The 22,731-nt window shown below is 40.9% G+C and overlaps 1 protein-coding gene across 3 annotated transcripts in view; it reads right to left on the bottom strand.

Moving 5' to 3' along the window:
• Positions 1-3,808: 3,808 nt before the first annotated feature.
• Positions 3,809-22,731, bottom strand: part of DPH5 (diphthamide biosynthesis 5) — a 44,133-nt gene continuing 25,210 nt past the window's right edge. For 2 of the 3 annotated variants that reach the window (XM_055145619.1, XM_004614680.2), the window contains 4 exons: positions 13,980-14,100; positions 8,190-8,229; positions 6,381-6,484; positions 3,809-4,698 (listed from right to left, as the gene is read on the bottom strand). In XM_055145619.1, the coding sequence (XP_055001594.1) occupies positions 4,487-4,698; positions 6,381-6,484; positions 8,190-8,229; positions 13,980-14,100 (477 nt within the window). In that variant the 3' untranslated portion in view covers positions 3,809-4,486. The remainder of the gene's footprint in view (positions 4,699-6,380; positions 6,485-8,189; positions 8,230-13,979; positions 14,101-22,731) is intronic. The other variant, XM_055145620.1, reaches the window with a different exon arrangement.

The raw sequence follows: 22,731 nt of genomic DNA, 5'->3' as shown, positions 1-22,731 counted from the left end.
TGTTCAGGTATTACAAATCTTCGTTCAGCCTTGGGAAGTTATAGGAATCCAGGAATTTATCCATTTCTTCTAGGTTCTCTTGTTTTGTGAGATACAGACTTTCAAAGTAGTCTGATGATCTTTTGAATTTCTTTGGTTTCTGTTGCAATGCCCCCCTTTTCATTTCTAATTCAGTTTATTAGGGTTTTTCTCTCTCTCTCCTTTTCTTCAGAACATTTTAGAACTTATTGGAATAGATACTAAAAGACTGAAGAAATAAAAGAAAAATAACAATATTCAAGACTTGGAAATAGCAAAACTCATCAGAAAAGAGATGTGCTAAGAAATTGAAAATATTAACACTATCAAGCCTCATTATGGCTTAGTCTTTATCTCCTTATCTGTTATCTCTTATCTTCTTGATATCCTTACCTCCTCTTAAACATGTCTCAAAAAATTAAGTCTCCAAAGGTTTCCATTAATTTCCATTTATCCTGTATTTCATATGGATTCAGCTTTTTCAGGAAATGAAGACCAAAAGCATAGCATGGTTTTCCATTATTCCAGTTTTTTTTTCTTCTAATGAGAAGCAATCCTTTTAAAAAACAACTCAGGCCAACACGGTAATACAGCAGGGTTGCCTTGCTTATGGATCACTGGGGTTTTCTCCCCAAGCCTCAGCTCATATGGTCTCCCAAGCACAGCCAGGAGTAACTCCTGAGTATAGAGCCAGGAGTAATCCCTGAGCACCACAGGGTACGACCCCAAAAGCAAAACAAACATAACCAACCAAAAAAACCCCAAGCTTCTATGAGGGACTTAAGAGATAGAATAGGGTTAAGGCACGCACTCACCTTGCACACAACCAATCCCATGGGCATATACTCCCAGCCCAGTCCCACCAGGAGTGATCTTTGCGTTGCATAGCTAAGAAGAGTAGGCGCTTTGAGTATGTCTCAAAAAAATAAAAGACAACGTCACAAAGCCCTACAACCTTACCTTCTCAGACATACTATTACCAAACATCCTCTTTACTATCAGTCTTTGCCATCCTGTAAAGGTTTTATCCTCAGAAAGTCCGGCTAAAATACCCTAGATGTGGTCTATGTGTACTGTACTTTCTTTCAAATCATTTCAGTAGCACCTAGTAAAAAAATTTAACCACTGTTCTCAGTGACTGTCTTCTTGTCAGATCCATGGCAGAACTCGGCATCTCAAATTGAATAGAAAAAGACATTAATCTTTCCGACTGTCTTTTCAGATACCAAATTATGCTTACAAAATTCTTAGGATTCTAAACATTGCTCCAACCACCTCTACTTCCTAAATTCCCTCTTACTCCTCAGGGCTGACTTCTTGCTCCGTGCCTAGGGATCACTCCTGGCAGTGCTGATCAAACCCAGATCAGCTAGATGCAAGGCAAGTGCCTTACCCATCTGCACCTTTTCTCTCCCTTTTTCCTTGTTCCAGGGCTTCTCTGGTGACTGTACACAGGACCCCTTTGAGGATCTGCCCTCGTTTCCTATCTTTGCCCACCTGCAGAACCCTGTTTCAGGCACTCCCCCACCATCCTAAACACAGCCTGTGTCCTGGACAGGAAAGAAGCACAAGGGATTGATACTGAATGAGAGTTTGGCCTGCTAGTTCTAGAACACTCTGTCCTCTGCAGGTAGCTACTGGCCTGTTGAGTCTATAGTGGTCTATCACTCCCGCCTTGTAGTGCTGTTTGTGCACAGGTGCTCACCCATTTTATAGTTTAAATCTTCCTTGCATTCCCTTTCTTACTGCTGCATCCAGCAGGATTGCAGTTGAGGTGCTCTTCTACACAGTGGCTGCAGTGCTTGCCTCGGGTCAGACACTTGGTTGTACTGTGGGGGATCCTAAACCACAGAACTGCTGGAATTGAACTTGGGCATATGGGGTGGTGTTGGGGGATTCAGTTTGCAGACTCCTCGGCCTCAGGTCTGCAAGGGGGCTTTTTTAAAAAAAATTTTTATTAGTGAATCACCGTGAAGGGAGGCTTCCCCCCCCCCCCCAGAACTATCCTCAGGTTCCCCCGATCTATCTTCTCTAGAATTTTTTTTTAAACTTTTCTCCCCAGAAACTACCCTGGTTACTCAAATGATGAGGGAAGTATCTTAGTTTCTGCATCCCAGCCTCCAGCTCAGGAGTTCTCTTTTGCATTTCAGTATTTCAATGTTCTTTCCACAACTTTGACTTCCAAGATTCCCTGTGTGTAGTGACTTCCCTATGGCCACTTTTGGGGGTCTTAGAGATTTTCTCTGTCTTTTAAGTTTTAACTATAAGATGCTAAATGCCACTTTATATTATCCTAGTTCAATGAACTTTTAGGAATTTCCACTTAACATGACAATTCCGGCTTCTATTTACATATAAATATACACACCTTTAATCTCTCTAATTTTCTTTCTCTTCCTTAATCTAATTTTATTTAGATTTCTATTCACCTGAAATCTTTCCTTGCTGCTGTCTGCTTCCATTTCCCTCCCAGGACCGTTCTAGTCACCATAATCACTTACCTTTTTCAACTTTGAACATAACAGCTGCTTTGTAGTCTTTCCTAATTCCAGTATCTTAGTCGCTAGGATTTTATATTCTTTGCCTTTTTAATATTTGTAATAAAATAAGTCAATTCTCATTTCTGTGCATGCCTCACAGTATTTTAATACTAATCATTTTGATAGTGTCATGGATTTATTGTGAATCATACTGTGTAAGCATGAAGCCTTTTTCTTAGCAGACAGTGAAACTCCTGGAGAATCACCTTGATTTTATGGAAGCCTGTTTCTACATTAGGTGAGAAGTTTTACCCTCAGTTCTAACACCGATTCTCAGTCCTATTGTTTCTATTCCTAGGTTTGATACAAAGCTCAAAGTGCTTACGTACCATTCTCTTCTTACTGGTAAAGACTCAAACTCAAAATTCTTTTTTTTTTTCCTTCTTTTTGGGTCACACCTGGTGATGTACAGGGGTTACTCCTGGCTCATGTACTCAGGAATTCCTCCTGGTGGTGTTCGGGGAACTATATGGGATGGTGGAAATCAAACCCGGGTTGGCCACGTGCAGGCAAATGCCCTACCCGCTGTGCTATCGCTCCAGCCTATCACTCCAGCCCCTGGATTTCCTCCTTTCACTAGTCTTCCAGGAGCCCCTCCAATTCATTTAGCAGGCCAGAAAGACCACAACTTTCTCTTGAGCTCTGGGCCATTCCCCCACCCCTACCCCCACCCTCCAGACTGGAGAAAACCCTGGAGGGGGAAGCTGTATTAGCAGAGATTTCAGGCTGCTTTAGGCACACTTCAGTGCCTTTAAACAGTTACTTAGATTGTCCATAATTTATAACCGGGAGGGTACAAGCCATTACAAGCTATTTCACCACTACAAGAACCAGAAATCCTTCATTTTTAAATTCTTAAGTGCTTGGCTTATTGCATTTGTTCTAAACAAAACTGAACTGTTGCTCAAACTGTCACTGGATCACTTTTGTGTCCAGTATAGTAAAAGTATAAATTTATCTCAAAATAATCAAAATAATCTTTCTAATTGATGCCCCCTCAAGTAGTAGGAAAATATTTATTCAAATCCAACAGACTCACTGGGTAAAACAATCAGATATATCAATAAGGCCATAGAAATATTCAAACCAACTAAATTAGTATGTAGTAATCTATTTCTATTGTAAAACTGTGAAGAAAGTATAAAATATAAATGTAATGGTATTTACAACTAGTAAGAAGATAGTCACTACTTATGTATCTTTATATCAACTGGAATATTAACTAAGTGATATAAATATTCTTAACAGTGTTGTCTTCAAATTTCAATGAAAAAATTTTTATTTTGTAATCAGCAAATTTTCTAACAAATGATAGCTTGATGTGGAAGATGCTATTTAAGACCAAACAACAACTGTACATGCTGACTATACATTTATAATTTCACAATTATATAGTCTATAAAATTCAACAGAAACATGAGACACATAATTAGGATGTTAGCTAAATAAGACCACTCAGAAGACTGTCATTTTATGCAAAAAAATTAAGAGATTTAAGTCAGGGCCACTGTCACTTTGGTTCACATATCTATGCATTACTTCATAACAGCGTCCAGAACAATCCAGCTTGTAGTCAAAAAGAGAGTTGCTGATTTTTAAAGAAAGAAGAAAATTCCACCTGGTACAAACCGATTTCATAAATTTTATGAAAAACATAAACGTTTAAACACCTTTGAGTACGAGTTTCCAGGTTGATCTGTTCCATGTCTGTGAATCCTGAAAAAATGCCCAAACAGCAATAACCGATGATATCACTCGGAAAAAAATGATCAACTCATTGCTAAAGGAAACCAGGCAATATTGAGCCAACCACACCTTTCTTCTCGTTCACTTGTTTAATCCTTATTAGGCAAACCACAGACTCATTTCACTTGCTATACAAATGCACGTTCATATGTACAGGACTAAACTTTACAGCACATCTGTGTTCAGTGTTCTGCATCAGAGCTATTTTCTGTTATGGAAAACTGACTTAGCATCTCCATCTCCAGTGGGTGCATGCTCCCTCCTGTGATGATCAAGGAGTGCAATGGCCCCCCCAAGTCCACAGTGCACATCTGCTGCAAGGTGCCTGCTGCGATCTTCTGGTCTTCAGCCCCAACCCTGGCTAAGCCAACGCAAAGTGTCTCCTCGGTGACAGCTATTCCAAAAGAAAAGAAAAGATGAGAGATAAAAGATTGACATTCCATTCAACAAATGCATAGCTCATCAAACATTCTAACCAACACCAGCAACAAAAGTACATTTAAAGGAAGCCCTCACTGAAGACAGTAATAAAGAAGCACTCAGTACCGTAAATCCTCTTAATACATAATGAATTAAATTCTTAATGATTAATCTAAGATTTTTTAAAATTACGTGTACAGTCTGACATATAAAGTAGTATCAGACTTATTCTTTCAGAATTCTAAGTGCTTACTTTAAGGTTTTAAATTTGATAAATTTAAATTTAAATCTCTTATCCATATACTTTTGTTTGTTGTTTTGGTTCAGGGGCCATAACCACTGTGCTCAGGGTCTATTCCTGAAACTGTGCTGAGAAGTGATCGTTGGTGGTACTTTGACAGACCTCAGATGGTACCAGAGATGGAATCTGGGTTGGCCACATGTAAGGAACTATTTTAGCCACTGTGTTATCTCTCTGGTCCTGTAGCTTTATATGCATATACATTATGATCACAACATGTTGTCTTTAAATAGATTGTGACCTATATGACATGCTTATTTTTTAACAAGTTTCTTGAGACATGCTCATATTCTCATATTGACCAAGAAACTGTGATACTATGGGTTAAAACAGATTAGTGTTTCATCATGATTATCTAACCAACAGGTAACAGTAGTTTTTTAGTGTGTGTGTTGGGGGGGGATGTCAAAGATTGAACCTAGAAACTCAACATGCGGTACAAGTGCATAGCACCAAGCTAGATCCCTGGCCCCTTAGTTTTTCACTTAAAAAAAAAAAAAGAAATTCTATTTATTTTAAAGTGTAGCTGTATGGGCTAGAATAATAAATATAGCATTGTCTTGAAGGTGTAGAGTTCTTAATGTGTAGATAATATTATTTCTATTTTTAAGTATAAAATTAATAGTAAGCTTTAGTGTTTTCACTCTGATGCATTTACTTAAGTAATAACCCTTTCATGGCTTTATATCTGGCTGTGGAATTTGTCCTAACTGAACACTGATCAAAATAAGGTTCTGATCTATGCTATGACAGGGAGGCATGCAAGAAATTCTGAAAAAGTTATGAATATAGAATATCCTTGCAATTTTATTTCTTTAACAAAGGCCATTCAGGAAAATAGAATATGGTAACTCAAGAATCACTTCATTTTTTTTTTTTTACAAAGAGGTGCTCAAACAATCAGCATCTTAGAATATAATGACAGGTTCATGTAATAAAGATTTACTGACAACAAGCATTTTTATATACTATATATACTAGTCTGTGCATAGATGTTAGGAATATAAGCATAAATTCTCGTCTTCACCTTGAAGAAAACGATTTCTGGTCTCAGAGGTTGAAATGAGAACAAAGAAGGCCAGCAGGAATACATAAGGGGTTCAAGTGCCTGCCGTGCATGAGGTCAATTCCAACTCTATCCCCAGAAACACATAGGCCCCTCTCAGCACTAGCAGGAATGACTCCTGAGCACAGAATCAAAAGTAGTTCCTGAATATCACCCGATATGGCCCTAACTCCCTCCCAAAAAGAAAGAAAGAGAGAGAGTGTGTAATCGTGTGGGTGCCATGGCCGTGTACAAATCTCAGTGCACAGCGGCAGTCAGAAACTTTGAGCTCTTTCAGGGTCCCCGGTACCTGGTTCCTCTCCCTGGAGTCTCTGATTTTGGACAATTTCCAGGAGCTGCTGGGCTGCCTGGTTTACACTCATGTACCGGGGAGGTTCATAGATCTTCTTTCCCCTGTAAGGAGATGGCATTGTTCTTTGCTATGAAATCAGGTAAGTCACTGCTAGTGCATTTATTCTCTCAGATATGCTCAAGTTCCCCACAAGCCCCATTCTGTGTGAAGCTTTCTCAGGATGCCCACTTTAAGTATACACTCAAGAAAAATACAGCGATTGCTTTAGGTGTCTTGGGCTTTTTTCAGTGTTCGTTAACTGCCTCGTGATCTCACTAAGATGTTGCCAGGAATAAGAGTCCCCAAATTAAAGACAAATATCTAAGTAAAACTTATTCTATGTTTCATCCTAATCAAGTTCTACAGTGTTCATTTTTGTTGCCATGTTTTAAAGACACATTCCTCTTTTCCCTTTTTCTACCAATAAAAATAAAACTAAAGTAGTAAATACAGCATATTATTGCAAACTTAGATTTATTTACTCCTGTACAACACCAAAGGTTGAAAATTTGTCCAATGATCTTAATAAAAATATAGCTTTGCATTTAAAAAAACTATCGTTAACTTTAATAACATATTTTATTGAGCTTAGTATATCTAAAACACAAACAGTTGCTCCTATAAAAATGAAAAGACTGGTTTTGAAATTTTTGAATTTTGTATTTCATGTGTATAGCACACTTTAATTCAAAAGTTACATTTTCATTGGAAATACCTGCTCTGTACTTAGACTTCATAAAATTTCTGGTTACAAAGAAAATTTATGTATTTAAGCTATTAAATGCAGTTCAAGTTTTCTACTATTAAGATAAATATTAAATTAATAACATTAAATCACATGCATTGTTAATGCATGAAATTTAATGGGCATTCACTTTGGGTACTTTAGTCACATATTTAAGCAGTCATTGATCACATGTGAGTTGTCCCTACTTCAGAAGGCAACATTTCTCTAAACAAAACAGGACTGTTACTCTCATTTTACATATGAAGAAAATAGGACAAAGTCAAAATGAAGTAACTCGACCAGAGCACGTGGCTGCTTTGGGCTCAGTCATGTTTCTGACTCCATGTTCATTAATTTCATTCATGAATGTTTACTGAGTGTCTAAGAGATGCCAACAATTTTTCCCAATTTTGAATCTATGAAATACATTACTACTAGTCTATCATTTCACATAATTAAACAATTTTTAAATGGTACCAGGGAAGGGGGCCAAATCTAGGACCTCACACATGCTAGGCCACGATCCCTAAACAATTAAATTTTGTTCTTTTGTCTGAGGGCGACACCTGGTAATGCTCAGGACCTACTCTGGGCTCTGCATGCCAGTCATTCCTGGCACTGGCCAGGGGACTATACGGGGTGCTGGAGAGAGTAACCAAGAGGGCTGCATGCAAGGCAGGCGCCTAACCCACTGCATCATTTTTCTAGCCCCCCTAAACTATTTAATTTTATATGTTTGGTTTTCTTGGGAGGGGGGCACACTTGGCAATGTGCAGGGGTTACTCCTGGCCCTGAACTCAGGAATTACTCCTGGCACTGTTTAGGGGATCACACGGAGCACTGGTAATCCAACTTGGGTCGGTGCATTCAAGGCAAGGATAGTTCCCTCCTCCCTGCACCGCGGTCCTGACTCCCCAGACTACTTGATCGTTAATGAGAGCTGACTTCCAACATTCTTTAGAACTCATATCATCAAAGAGAACTTACTGAATTGATCAAGGAAGTAAAACAGATGCAAGCATACGCAAAATCAGACTTACTTGATAAGATTTTCCAAAGACTGTTCCTTTACCTTGATATCTATAGAAAACAAAACAGAAGCAAAAACCCAGGTTTTTTAAAATTGCTTTATCCAAAACTCTATGGGCAAACTTCACCCACGTTTGAGAAAACATTCTTCTCATGTCTCCAAAATGTTCACTTCGAGACAGTGAGTGTCTCCCTCACACACACACCTACCGCCTGTAACAGACAAAGGGACCAATGGAAGCGTGAGCTTGTGTAAACATCATAAATGAGGAAAAACACCATCAGACTGGCCCTGAGAACATACTGAGAGGAAAGACACAGGAAAGATTCAGATAAATATTGGCACACATGCTACCTCTGTGCTAGTCAGAATCCTGGTGTTTTGTTTCTACTAGCTGGTAACTGTTGGGGTCTCAGCAGCCAGCCTGAGACCCTGGCCAAGTCCCTTGCCCTTAGAAGCAGGGGCAGGCTCTCTTCACAGGAGCCTGAGGCCCTGTGCCAGCACTCCACCCAGAAAAGCGCCCTGGTTGAGGAGATAATAGGATGGAACCTGAAAGTCACCCCTTGTCTGAGCATACCCGGCCTTGAGAAGCGGGAAGCATAAATCATTAGCTAACATCTGTAATGGGCCCAGCAAAGTGTATATGACGAGCGTTGATAACCAGGTGTTCACAATATCCATGCCGCCCTAAAAATCTGTGTAAGTATCAGTGTGTGAGAGCTAATAAAAGGCGAGCTGCTTGACCTCCACCTCTCCCCTCTCTGCGTGGTTCTTTCTCGGTGGCAGCGGTGGGGTGGCCGCGGTGCGCAGAGGGGCTGAACAGAGGCTTCTCCCCCTCCCATGCCGTCTCCCACAGGAAGTAAGTCCGGCGGCTTGGGGGACCATACTCCAGCGTGTCGGGGTCTACTGGCCAGGACCCTGACAGTAACAACACAGACCCAACTGAAAACCCTTGACATGTTCTTACTCATTTAAAAAAATTTAAATATTTTCAGCACAAAAATATAAGTTTCAATGCTTGAAACATAAATAGAAGAAAATGCTGACTACACTGGAAGAGACTTTTTCCTACTTACAGGCGGTAAGACCTGCCATGGTAACTTAATGAAAAAATAATACCAAATAATCATTCTCCCAAGAGTGTTTTCCCGAGCACTGACTGCCCATGATTGGTGGTGCCACATGCACATAACATGTGATTCTCATGCCGTGCTCTCATAACGTCTAACAGCAGAAATGTCCCAAGTCTTCAATACTTTGCACTTTAATTGCAGATACTCTGCTGAACGATCTGGTAAAAAGGTGAAAAGCAGAATCACTCTACATCCTCACAGGAACTCAGTCCCCAGCAGCAGGGTAACAGCTGCTTCCTGTCCTACATGATGAAAACAAACGGGTCAGCCAAAGTTTGTTTTCATAAAAATAAATATAGTGCAACTGAGGGGTCTTTTCTGAGAGACTTCTACAGTTTCCAAAAGTGATACAAAAGTTTTTCTTACAAAATATATTGAATAGTTTGCCTAGAAAATACAGTAGAGATTAATCCCAGGGAAGTTTTTCTAAATATGCCTGGAACCAAAAGCAAATATATTATTGAGTATTTCCATTTGCCTGGCATATTTAGGAACAAATGCCTGTTATTGAAAATGTGATCTTCACTATAGTGAGAATATATCAACTTAGATTTTTAAATGATATTTAAAGATTTACAATGTTCTGACTTTTTTTACCTTAAGCTCTTTAAATGTTATTTGTTATAATAGTTTTAATATTTTATATTTTATAATGATGTGCTATTCAGAATCTGATTTTTCAAATGAGAGTTAGGAAGAATTCTGTAAGCTGTGTTTTAAATTATACATAAGATTGCTTTAGTGAGTTCATCTCAAACCAAGCCAGTCTTAAATGCTTTTTTCTTGTCTTTTACACTAACTGTTCAACTCTGCTTCTAATTGTTAGAATATTTCTCCTGTTTATTTTAATACCAGGCTATACCATATAATGCATAGTACCTCTATTCTAGCACTAGGCTCTTTGAAACAACTATACAATTAATGTTAAATGTTATTAATGTCTACTTATATCATATGTCCATCTTGTATTTCCAGGTAAAACTTAAATTCTCCCTGATTTCCTACCATGCTAAATTCTTACGAATACCTATGGAGCTTGGCCATCTGCAGGCTTTTAGTAAATACAAATTAATTTAAATAATGAGAATTATGAGAATTTCAGATGATTAAATGATGAGATATAAGGACTGGGGACCTGGAGTCATATCTCATACTTCACACCTTGTTCCTGCTTTTGTTAACGGAACAAGGAAGACATATTGTTGAGCCCTGTTTGTCTTTTCCCATGGAAGACCAGCAGTGAGGAGCTCTTAGAGCGCACAGGAGCCGAGGTTCTGGTCTGTCCTTCCTGCCTCACCACACAATGGGACTCAATTGTTCTTCAGATGTCCGAGTATACCACATGCGAGTTACAAATAGATCTCAGAACACTCTCCACGGGAACTATGGCTACTAATTCCTAAGTATTCCAAATGGGCCACAGATAAGCATTATAGGAAATAATATGAACTACATGTTAGGAAGAGTAAGCACCCAAGAAAAACCTAGACATGGAAAAACCTACACACTGAAACTGTAACTACCAGTGAGGGTTTCCCGAAAGATAAATGTCATTCTATGCAGTGTCTGCTCATTTTGTAAATCTGTCTGAGGAAGCTACCAGAGAGTCTGACTCAGGATTCCTCTCTATCTATTATGTTCTAGAACCTCCAGGTCTTTTAGTAAAACACAGACCCACTAGTATCCAGGCCCAGTGATACTTATTATTAGTTTTTAATCTTTCAGTTACATAGCTGTCCTTCCATCGTTCTACTCTGCCCTTCTAAAGTTTGGGATAACATGAAAAATATAGGCAAAGGCATGTTCTACACAAATTAGCAAATATCCTAGAGTGTACTCATATAATCAGTGAAGATTATAAAGAAGACCAGTCTCTTTACACATGAAAAATTCAAGTACAAAACGACAAAGCTAATTAACTAAGTACCAAATCACACTGACTAACTAAGAAATGAAGTTAAGATAACTAAGAAAACATATCCTACTAATAGGATATAGCTGCATGCAGGTAAAAGAAAGGGGTGGGAAGCACTAAGAGCCTGATGCAGATCTAAGATTAGGGGCCAATGTGAATGGCAGAGGAAAGTATTCTAGCTGGAACTGAATGAATTAGCAAGAGTTAAGGGTTTTCTGTACCAATGGTAATAAGATAAAGGCTAAGGAAAAATTTAAAAAAAGAACAACCAAACTTCAACCAACAAACTTCCATAAATACTTAACTGCTGTGTAGTGGCATAGAAAAGGGAGCAATACGCAGTGAAAATGACCTTACAAAGCAGAAGAGCCCGACAAGTTTATGAAATGATTTAGATGAGTAGAGAAGGGCCGGGGAGAGAGGTCCGACGGCTGGAGCCCCCGAAGGCGTCCTGCTGGGACAAGCCCTTTCCATCACCCGGAGGGGGATATAAAGGGAAGATTAACGGAGAGTCATGGGGTAAAGAATTGGAGAAGAAATAAAAAGAAGAACTGCCCTCTTCAGAAAGTTCACTTGGGATGAAATAAACATTTCAGTACCTAAGAACAATGATCTCCCCGTCCAAACTATTCAGCACGGCCAGCAAAGTGGCTGCAAATGATAGAGAAATGAAGTCGCGTGCGGCTGGGGAGATCACACAGGATCTGAGGCCCATGAAAGGCAGACCCCGAGCCCAGTTCGATCCCAGCCCCAGGCCCGGGTGGCCCACGCTGCAGGGCCCAGGCAGCACTGCATCCTCAGGCCAGTCCCCTCCCACTGGGAGTGGCCATGGACCCCTGGGCACCACTTGAGAGGGAGCACCGAGCAGCCTTGGCCGTGAAAGCAGAATGGAGCATCAGGTGCCCCCAGGCCCAAATCCCCACAGGAACCCCCAGCTACAGGGGTGGGGGGAGGGGAAGAAGTACCATGGCATGTTCTTAAAACTTTATTTATAAAACAGGCATGGGCTGAATTTGATCCATGATCACTAGTTTGCTAATGTGTGCTCTGTTCTAGACATGAATTTTTGCCTTGTACTGTAAAGAAATTTGGGTCGGAGTCATACTACGGCAGATAAGGCACTTGCCTTGCACGTGCCCTGCCCAACCCGGGTTCAATCCCCAGCATCTCGTATGGTCCCAAGCCTGATGGGATTAAGTGTCAACAGCAAGTGTCAACATACAAAGGACTAAAACTTAGAAAACAAATGCACATTATTATGTTACATTAAATTATTTTACACTAAGTAAAACCTGGTTCTTTATTACAAATAGTTTTAGGGGAACTGCTTTTAAAACTCTTTGAGGCAGGAAGGACTCTTTTTCTTTCTTTGGGGCATGATGTGGCTTAGAGGCCTACCTGGTAGTGCGCAGGGCTCTTCCTGGCTCTGTGCTCAGGACTCGTCCCTGATTGTCTCAGGGAATCCAGACCAGCTCACAACTACTACATCCATGGGGCTGGAGCGGTAGTACAGTGGGCAAGAGTGTCGCCTTGCACGCAGCAGACCCTGCTTCAATCCCTGGCATAGCTTATGGCTCCCTGAGCACCACAAAGGGAGTGCCGAGTGCAGAGCAAGGAGTAACCCCTGGGCGTCACTGGGTGTGGCCCCCAAACAAAATGCAAACAGAGAGCTACCATAGCTGCACGCAAGGCAAGTGCCATGCCTCTGTACCATCTCTGATGCTTTGAGGAAGGGATTTTCTTTGACAAAAACGAAGGCAAGGTTAAGGAATGTTCACAACATTCACAACAGCTTGTAATAGCAATAGGATTCTGTGTTCTGAAGTTTATCAAAGATACCAACTCATCCTATTCTTTAGTCACCAATTAAAGACTTGGTATCAGTACTTATAAACCATATGAAATGAACAGGAACAGAAAGTGGCTGCTGGAAAATGCAGCCCATGGCCTTCCGACTGCTCTACCTGTATCATCATCTGGTATATAAAAAACAACCCCAGCTCTTTCCACACCAAATAGAAAACAGGATTTTGTAGGCATAGTAGAATGAAAAGAGCTGTGAATAATAGGTTATATGGATTCAGTGCTACAGATGGATTCTACCAATTTCACCATCAGTAGGTTCAGAGAAACTGGGAAACTGATTGGATAATTCTGGGCCTCAACTTCCTTTCAGATCATCTCCATTATCTCTCTCATAACTGTAATTTTCTGGTTCAGTTAGCTTCAATATTATAGTCAAATATATATTTGACTATATATATTTGAATAGTCGAAGAATATTTCTGAAAAACAGAGTAGTCGGGCCTGAAAGATGGTGTAGTGGGTGAGATGCTTGGTTTGCGTGTGGTCCAATGGGATTCTATTCTTCCTCATATGGTCCCCCAAGCCCTCCCAGGAGTGATCACTGAAGTCAGGGACACAATCAGGCGTGGCCCAAAAACCCAACCCCACCTCTGCCCACCCCTCACCACCACCATCACCAAAAAAAGGAGGATGGTCTTGGTTAGAAATTTTTATACATGTCTACTGAATTGCAGTACACTGACAAGAAGCAGGTCTTGAGAGCCAACTCATTTAGGATGTGGGATGCTGAAAAGAGCTGATCAGGGCATAAGGGGGCTGTGACAGACTATGTGCTTTCTAATCTGTAGCCTGGTACCCACAGAACAGTGTCGCCTTAACACAAAAATTCAAATGTAACTTCTCTGAAAACTCCATGCGAAAACTTATGGGAAGTGGCGAGCCTTACCCAGCAAACACAGTGTGTGCATGCCATTCTGCCTGTTCTTCTTCACTTTGTCAAAGAAGCTCTCTGGTCTCCAGGTGTCAGTCCAGAAAACAATAGAAACGGTCTCTCCGAAGTTGTATAACTAGGGAGAAAAAATCAATTAATGGAAGCATTCGCTATTACTTCATAATTAAGATAAGAAGTCAGAAGCTGTCACAAAATCAGGTGACACAAGTTCGCTTCAGTCCACATAGCATTTGGTCGCTTCTGACTCCCTCGGCATCACTCTTCAAGTATTTCTCCATTCAGTGTATCAACAGGTGTAACCAGCTTGTGATTTAATCACAAAGCTCCTAAATATACCGTGAAACAAAGAACCGAGAAGAAAGAGCCTCCACCGGAAAGACTGCTGGCGTTCACAAGGTGAGTGTTACAATCATCACTGGGCAGATGAGAACACCGAAGCTTGGAAAGATCAACTCACTTGCCTAGAGTTACAAAGTCAGTTAAGAAAAAAGGAAGCCAGGTTGAAGTTCCTTTTCATGATGTCAGACTAGTAACTCTACATGTCAACTCAGCCATTTCCAAAGCCTGGCCCTTAGCTGTCCCCCATCTGTTCCCTCACTGTAGAACTGATTATGGGTCACCTCATAAACCACATCTGAGGCTCACTCGTCCCACTTACTAGCCACACCACTAAGATTCCTTAGTTTCAATTTGGTTCCACCCCAGCTGCACAACTGTCTTAACTGATTATCGCGCCAAGAAAATCTAGTTTTGAAATCTGGTTTTGCAACTTGTTAGCTGTATGACATGATCCTTTCAAAGTCTCTGAAAACAGGAACTTTATCTTCTTACCCATAGGATTATGGGGATCAAACATAAAAAGGGCATTCGGTTTTTCAAAGTTTCACTTATAAGGTAAGGCCATGATTAAATAACTATGATTTAATTATTTGATAGAGGAAATGCTTGAAATATGTATTAGTGCTAGAAAGCACTGCCTACTGCCAATTCTCTCTAGCCATCGACTACAAAAATAGCTTTGTAGCTGTAAAGGCCCTGAGACTTCAGAAAATTAACTGTTCCAAGCTTCTTGAGAAGAAATTTCTGTCCTTCTGGTCCTCAGATCAGTTTTCAGAAGTTGTCCCCAACCAGGAGGATTGGGCAATGGCTGGGAATTACCACAAGGGTGTGGGGGATGGAGGATAGTTAAGTCAGAGGAGGGTCCATTATGACAATACAAATTGGAAATGATCACTCCGGACAAGAGCTGAGTGTTGAAAGTGGGTAAAGTACTTGATAACCTTTCAGCATCTGTATTGCAAACCTTACTATCTAAAATGAGGGAGAGAGAGACAGAGAGACAGAGAGAGAGAGGTGCCTGCCATAGAGACAGGCTGGGGGGGGGGGTGGCTTGGAGGGTGGGAGGGAGCCTGGAGACACTGGTGGAGGGATGGGTGCTGGAACACTGACTGAAATGCAATCGTTAACAGTTTTGCAATGCTCTATCTCACAGTGATTAAGTTACAAAAAAGGGACAAAAAAAAATTGCTCCCAAGATATAAAGGGGAAGCAGAAGGAAACAGCAGAGAAAGCAGTGCTTACTTTCTCTAATTTGCTAATGGTACTCATGATGATGGCTGTGAATTCTCAGGTGAGGTCTATCATGTTCCTCTTATATATTCTCACCAGAACTTGCCACCTACCTCCCAGTCCATTTTATTCCCAGTATCCCCTTGAAAACTGTCTAAAAAGATCATTTTCCCAGGGGCCTCCAGCACTGCTGACTGAACATCATCACTGCCAGGCCCAGCGCTAAAAGATGAGGCCGCACCACTCAACTGAATATTGTTGTGAGTGGTTTCCAGGCCTTGGGGCTCTATTTACGGGAATGTGTTGCTCCCCTACCCCATCCCCATTACAAAATAATTTTATTTGAATGTAAAGTAGCAAAAGCATTAATTTCTAAATGTAAGATGGGAATTTATAAGGCATCTATGCTTCTGAAAAGAAAAGACTGGTGGCAGTGAAATGAATTATAAGGTTCAGGCTCAGGGCATTGAGGGCTATATGTTAAGGTAGTTGACAAATATTAATTCAAATAGATAGACACTTGTTTATATCAAGCCTAACCACGGCCATGCTCAAGGCCCCTGTCCACACATTTGGAGAAGCCTCACGCATGAAGGAACCGGCAGAAGAACCCAGGTGTGTGGGACCCAGGGCTGAGATCTCCAAGCCTGCTCAGATCGGGACTGGGCCTCCTCCGCCCAGATCCCCCTTTTTCCAGTAGCAAGGCGGTAACACCCAGAGACTGCCTGGTGCCGTGTAATCCCATCAATTGCCAACATCCAGAGACTCTAAAACCAAGCTTCTGGAAGTGTGACCTCTTATAGCCTAGTTCTCCCTCTCGGGGAACCTGGCAGGGTACCAAGAGCATCCTGCCTGCATGGCAGAGCTTGGCAAGTTCCCTGTGGTGTATTCGATATGCTAAATACAGTAACAATGCTGGGTCTCATTCCCCTGACCCTGAAAGAGCCTCCAATGCGGCACCGTTGGGAAGGATGAGTAAAGAGAGGCTTCTAAAATCTCAGGGCTAGGACGAATGGAGATGTTACTGGCACCTCTCGAGCAAATCTTGAACAAAAAAAGGATGACAGTGACAGTGATACACTTGTTTACTGCAGCCTTAGTACAGTAGCCAGGATATAGAAACAACCCAAATGCCCAAGAGCAGGTGAATGGACAAAAGTTGGCTTGTGTCATCACCATGTAATACTATGCAGCTGTAAGAAAAGGTGAAATCATGCAGTTTGCTGTAACATGGATGGAACTGGAGGGACGTAATGTTAAGTGAAATAAGTCAGAGGGATAGGACAAACACTAATCATCAAACTGTCTGTGGAATATAGAGAGAGAAAACAAGGGAACAGACAATCTCAAGCAATGATAAACCCTTGTCCTTGGATTACAAGACTGACGACAGAAGCAGAAGGGTGGGGCCCAAACCCTGTAGCACCATAGTTCTGCCGTCCAGTTGTTCATCAATTTGCTCAAGCGGGCACCAGTAACGTCTCCATTGTGAGACTTGTTACTGTTTTGGGCATATCAAATACGCCACGGGTAGCTTGCCAGGCTCTGCTGTGCGGGCGGGATACTCTTGGTAGCTTGCTGGGCTCTCCGAGAGGGATAGAGGAATCAATCCCGGGTTGGCCGTGTGCAAGGCAAACGCCCTACCGCTGTGCTATCGTTCCAGTCCGGCCCAAACCAAAAGAAGATAAAAGAAATACTAGTTACAGGCAAGTCAGGCAATTGCTTTTTCGTAGGTAACTGCTGAATGCATTCTAAACATTGCCCAGGATCCCCGGCCTGTTTCTTTGTTCATAACATCGAATTCTTCCCTGTGTTCAGTTTCCCAGTCTAAATCTTACCTATTTTTTCAAGTTCAGCTTGTAGCCTGTTTCTTGAAAATCTACCTTCAGGTACTCTCTATAAGGAGGAAATAGAGCACTATCAAAGTCCTTGTCTCCCACGCCCCCTTATTAATTTTATTATTTGTTTTAGGCTTTAGGCGCACACCCAAGAGTGCTCAGAGCTTACTCCAGGCTATGCACTCAGGGATCACTCCCGATGGGGCCAGGGGGACCATATGGGGTGCTGGGGATAAAATCGGATCAGCCACATGCAAGGCCAGTGCCCTGCCCACTGTATTATTGCTCCAGCACTCTTTTTATATTATTTTTTATCTTTTTTTCTGGTGCCAGTAATTAAACCCACGGGCTCAAACGTGCAGAGTTTGAGTTTGGCTCATGGAACCACATCCCTGGCACCTCTCTCATTTTTGATCACTTTTTTTTTTTACTACCTGATTTTTAAAAAAATCGTGCTTCTTCTCACAGACAGGTATGGGGGGCGGGGGAAGAAGAATCCAAGAAGTCAGAGGAATAGCCCAGTGGTTAGGGCACATATCATGCATATTGTCGATCTAGGTTTGACCCTTGGAACTCCACATGGGCCCCGCCTTGAGCACCACCAGGTATGAACCAAAAAAAAAAAAAAAAGACTCAATATCAAGTTAAATAATCTACTCTCTTGGTAAATTACACCAGGTTAAACTAGGGCAAAGCCTGCAGTTGGCTGCTGTACCCTAGACAAGAGCCCCCTTGTGTTTCTCTTTGCTCCGGTTTGCTTCCCTGAAATCTGACCACGGCACAGGTTTGCAGCACGAAGCTTCTGCTTGTGACAGTGAGTGCTGCCTCAGCTTCTTCCTGCAACTTCAGTTCTCGTCATGTACGACTCGCCCCGTTTCCTTTCAGAGTTTACTGGTCCTGGTCGGTCACTGCGTTGTGTAAGACTGAGGACTGGTCCTTCTGTTCTTTGAGGCACTGCAGTGGCTCATTTAGTAATGCTCGAAGTGTTTGCATAATGTCCCAGAATTCACTGAAGGAGTCTGCACTACAGCCCTGGGAATGGTTACAGTTTATAAATCAGGGTCCTAGAAAGCACTGATTATGTGAGGTTTTCTTTAATCCCCTAAATCAGACAATTCAGAGACAGAATGCCTCGGCTAGTGTTTATATGTGACTAGCATATCAATTCTCTTTTAAATGTTCGATTCTTCTTTTTTTTTAATTCAGAATTTATTTACTGCCATGGCACTATTTCAGTGACTCATACTTAAAATATTGAAGGCCAGTTCATATATATATATGTATATATGCATATCTCTATATAGCCAGTTATATATACACACACAAATATAGCCAGTTTTCCTGTGTGGCTGCATACCCACTTTCTCTCATCTTTGACAGCCTTCCCTCTCAGTCTTTTTACAAAATAAATACTAGCATCTCAAAATCTAATCAGAGATGCCAAAAATCTTTTAGAACGTAAACAGTTGCATTTATCAGAGTTAAATCATGAGTGTTGTTTCAAATATCTGAGTAGTTTTTAGTCTATCCTAATAAAGAAATTGGTTGGATTTTAGCAAGATACATGTAGAACTTCTTCCTCTAATCATTACAGACATCATCAAGTCCTCGGAATTTATTTACGTTTTATGCTGTGCAAAGCAAGAGGGACTCCACATGTTACTGTTGTGTGCTATTTAACATATCAATCACATTTCCCGGCAGCCTGTGCCTCCGTGGTGGAGCACATGCCTTGTAAGCGTAAAGCCCTGGATTTGATTCCTAGCACTGCAAAAAACCCAAACTCCCATTCCATTAGATTTTTTTTTCTTTCTGGGTCACACCTGGTGATGCTCAGAGGTTACTCCTGGCTCTGCACTCAGGAATTATTCCTGGCGGTGCTCGGGGGACCATCTGGGGTGCTGGGAATCGAACCCGGGTCAACTGCGTGCAAAGCAAATGTCCTACCTGCTGTGCTATTGCTCCAGCCCCCCTCATTATTAGATTTATTTTTACTGTACCCTTTAACAAATTTATTTTACAGGACAACTCTTCCTGAAGGTCAAAGAAGTTATTATTTGGCTTCTTATGATGACCGTGGACTGGAGTGACAGCACAGCGGGTAGGGTGTTTGTCTTGCACATGACCGACCTGGGTTCGATTTCTTCGTCCCTCTCGGAGAGCCTGGCAAGCTACCGAGAGTATCCCGCCCGCACGGCAGAGCCTGGCAAGCTCCCCGTGGTGTATTCGATATGCCAAAAACAGTAACGACAAGTCTCACAATGGAGACGTTACTGGTGCCCGCTCAAGCAAATCGATGAGCAACGGGATGACAGTGATACAGTGATGATGACTGTGTTTGAGCAGAGTTGATATGAGAATTTTGGTGCTACTTGAGAAAAATTGTGTACTCTGGAAGGCCCAGGGACCTGCTCTACACCTCAGTCTATGCCTATGCATAGCATGACGCCTCACGTGTGATAAATGATCTGTAATATCTGTGAGATAAATTTCCCTCTCGTAGAACAATAACAGACCTGGGTCAGAGGTATTCCTTTTTTTTCCTTGCCTAAATTTATTCCATAAATTTCACACTGGGAATTTGATGTGTATGTTACTGTCCGTGTTAATGTTTTTCACAGAGATTCTCATTAGATGTAGCCAGAAATTTTACGATTCTCATTTAATTGTTAAGTTAAATGAGTCTTTGTACAGTGAATTCATCCACCACTGGTCCAAGAGGACCTCATGGCTTCTCTTTTTTGATGTTTAAGTCTAAACTCATCTGCTATGTACATGGAAAAATTAGAGAATTCAACTTGCTCAGAACTCTGTTGAACTCCAAATGTATTCTTTCTTTTTTATTGGGGGTGGGAGGAGAAGGGGCATGTATGGTGTTGTTTGGAGGCTATTCCTGGCTCTGTGTTCAGTGGTGTGGCAAGGGGGAGGCAAGTTGTTTCTCCTGTGAAGTGCTCAGGCGGACCAGGGACTTGCACGCTCCAGAGACGGGGCTCATCCCACATGCCTTGCATACACTGTCATTGGCTATCTCTTCAGACTAAATGAAACAGAATTTAATAATCAAAAAAAAAAAATCCAACTGGGAGGGAAAGGAGAAGAAAATTAAAAATAAGCAATTCAACTCAGAAAAAATTTTTTTTTAAATATGAAAAGTATATGCATGGCAATGAATAAAATGCAAGGGAAGATATAAGCAAATTAAGGAGTTCATAATATAGTAAACAGGAAAACTAATATTCAATATCCAATATTCTGATATTCAGTAACTGAGTACTAGACATAGAAGGGAGAGTCAGCAGGACTGAGTTAAGAACGGCATGATCAGATCTACAATTTGTAAAGCAAACTCTAAAGTGCAAACGAGTGATGGTGAGGTGGCTATTAAAACAGTGATTAAAAAGAGATGTCACTGAATGCGTTAGAGTCCCACAATCCATCTCAAACCCTGGGCCCATCTCAATGAAATAAACTTCTGTCCTAGCACCCTCTGCCCCTTCCAAACAAATAGACATCACGGGAATAGAAAGTGTAGAAAAAGATTTCATATGCCCACAACCTAGAAGCCAGCAAAAAAGAATTTCTAAAAGCCTAAAAGAATAGAGAGCTTAAATTCGTTCTGACCTGACATAACAATGTAGAGCTCTGATATCCTTATTACCTATTTAAGTGCTCTTTTGTTCTAGGTTTGGTTTTATCATTGCATCATTAGTTCCTGGAGAAGAACAGAAAACAATTTAATGCTCCTGGAAGCTAATAGAAGAACAAGGTCAACAATACCGCTTATCATAGTATGAAAATAAGGGAAGGAAATGAGTTGTTATTTTTTGAGAGGAATATACATTCCATCCAAAGTAGAATATATCATATAAACAGATAAACATATGGTAATAATCAGGGTCACTCATGCAACAACCAGAGAAAGTAGAAGCATTTCATAACAAGGAGAAAATTATACAACCTTTTCCCTGAAGTAAGCCACAACCCATAACACAGCTCTTACGCAGAAAGCTTTGTTGCCTGTTTCATGGTACTGATTGCTTATCTGTTTGAAAATGCCACTCAACCATTTCAAAGCTTCAGAAAGGAATTTATTTCATCACACAAAATAGTAAATACCACACAAAAATATTTTAGAATTTGCACTTTTTTGTTTGGTTTATCAAATTCTGGTGAATATGTATAGGAAGTCTTGAATAAAAAAGTAAAAGAAAAGATATCAAAATGTTAACTATGGTTACAAGTAAGCAGTGGTACTATGGCTTGTCCAATTCTTTTTCTTTATCCTAATAATTTCCTGATTTTTCTATAGGAGTATATTGGTCATTTCTTATCAAGGGAAAATGTTTTTTTTAAAAAACAGGGGTTTTTTTTTTTTGTTTTTTTTTTTTTTGCTTTTTGGGTCACACCCAGTGATGCTCAGGGGTTACTCCTGGCTCTGCACTCAGGAATTACCCCTGGCAGTGCTCAGGGGACCATATGGGATGCTGGAAATCAAACCCAGGTTGGCAAGGCAAACACCCTACCCTCTGTGCTATTGCTCTAGCCCCTAAAAACAGTTCTAAAATTGAAACAAAGGTAGATAGCCTGACTGCTACTAAATGCTTCTACAAAAATGTTGAACTCAAAGAACTCAAAAAAAAGTAAGACTGTCCTCTGTGTACTGAAAAATATCCCAGATTTTTCATGATCAAGAAAATACAATCAGCTTAATGCTTAAATACAATCAGCTCACCCTGCTCTAGACAAATTGATTTTTTTATTAGTAATATTCTCAAAATACAAATAAAAAGAGCACCTGAAATATTTATTTTGGAATGTCAGCGTGTTTTAGATTACAGCTAATATTTTAGTGATGAAAAATTCTAAAATTTACTCAATGAAAATTTGAGAACCTACGTATCTTGATTAAGGTAACCTTCAGTTACAAGACAAGTCAGGATCTTAGCTTCCAAATCTACAGGACTTTAGAGCTTATTTAGCTTAATTTTTCTCAGACATGTTAGTGACAAATCAGTTTTCCACAAGATTTTTTTCCCCTCCTCTGCCCAGGGGCCCAAGGGTCACTGCTAGTGATTCCTGCCAACAGGGACACATGGCACACTGTGGAATCCAAGAACGATGCAGTGTCTGGACTCTCCTACGCACTCTGGGACGTGCTCAGAGATCCACGACAACTCATCACTAAGGCATCAATAGACAATTACTAGGCCCCTGGAAATGTAAACCTCTGCTGGCTGGTATCAATTACTTCACTGAATGCACAACCCCTGAAGTATCTTTCATACTTGCAAACACCTGGAGCGGTTTGAAAACCACCCAACTAGTCAATATTTTTCTGT

The sequence above is a fragment of the Sorex araneus genome, chromosome 8 (assembly GCF_027595985.1).
Source record: "Sorex araneus isolate mSorAra2 chromosome 8, mSorAra2.pri, whole genome shotgun sequence".
In the NCBI taxonomy this organism is placed as follows: Eukaryota; Metazoa; Chordata; class Mammalia; order Eulipotyphla; family Soricidae; genus Sorex; species Sorex araneus.
The sequence above is the reverse complement of the archived record's forward strand: the minus strand, read 5'-3'. Positions and strand labels throughout refer to the sequence as shown.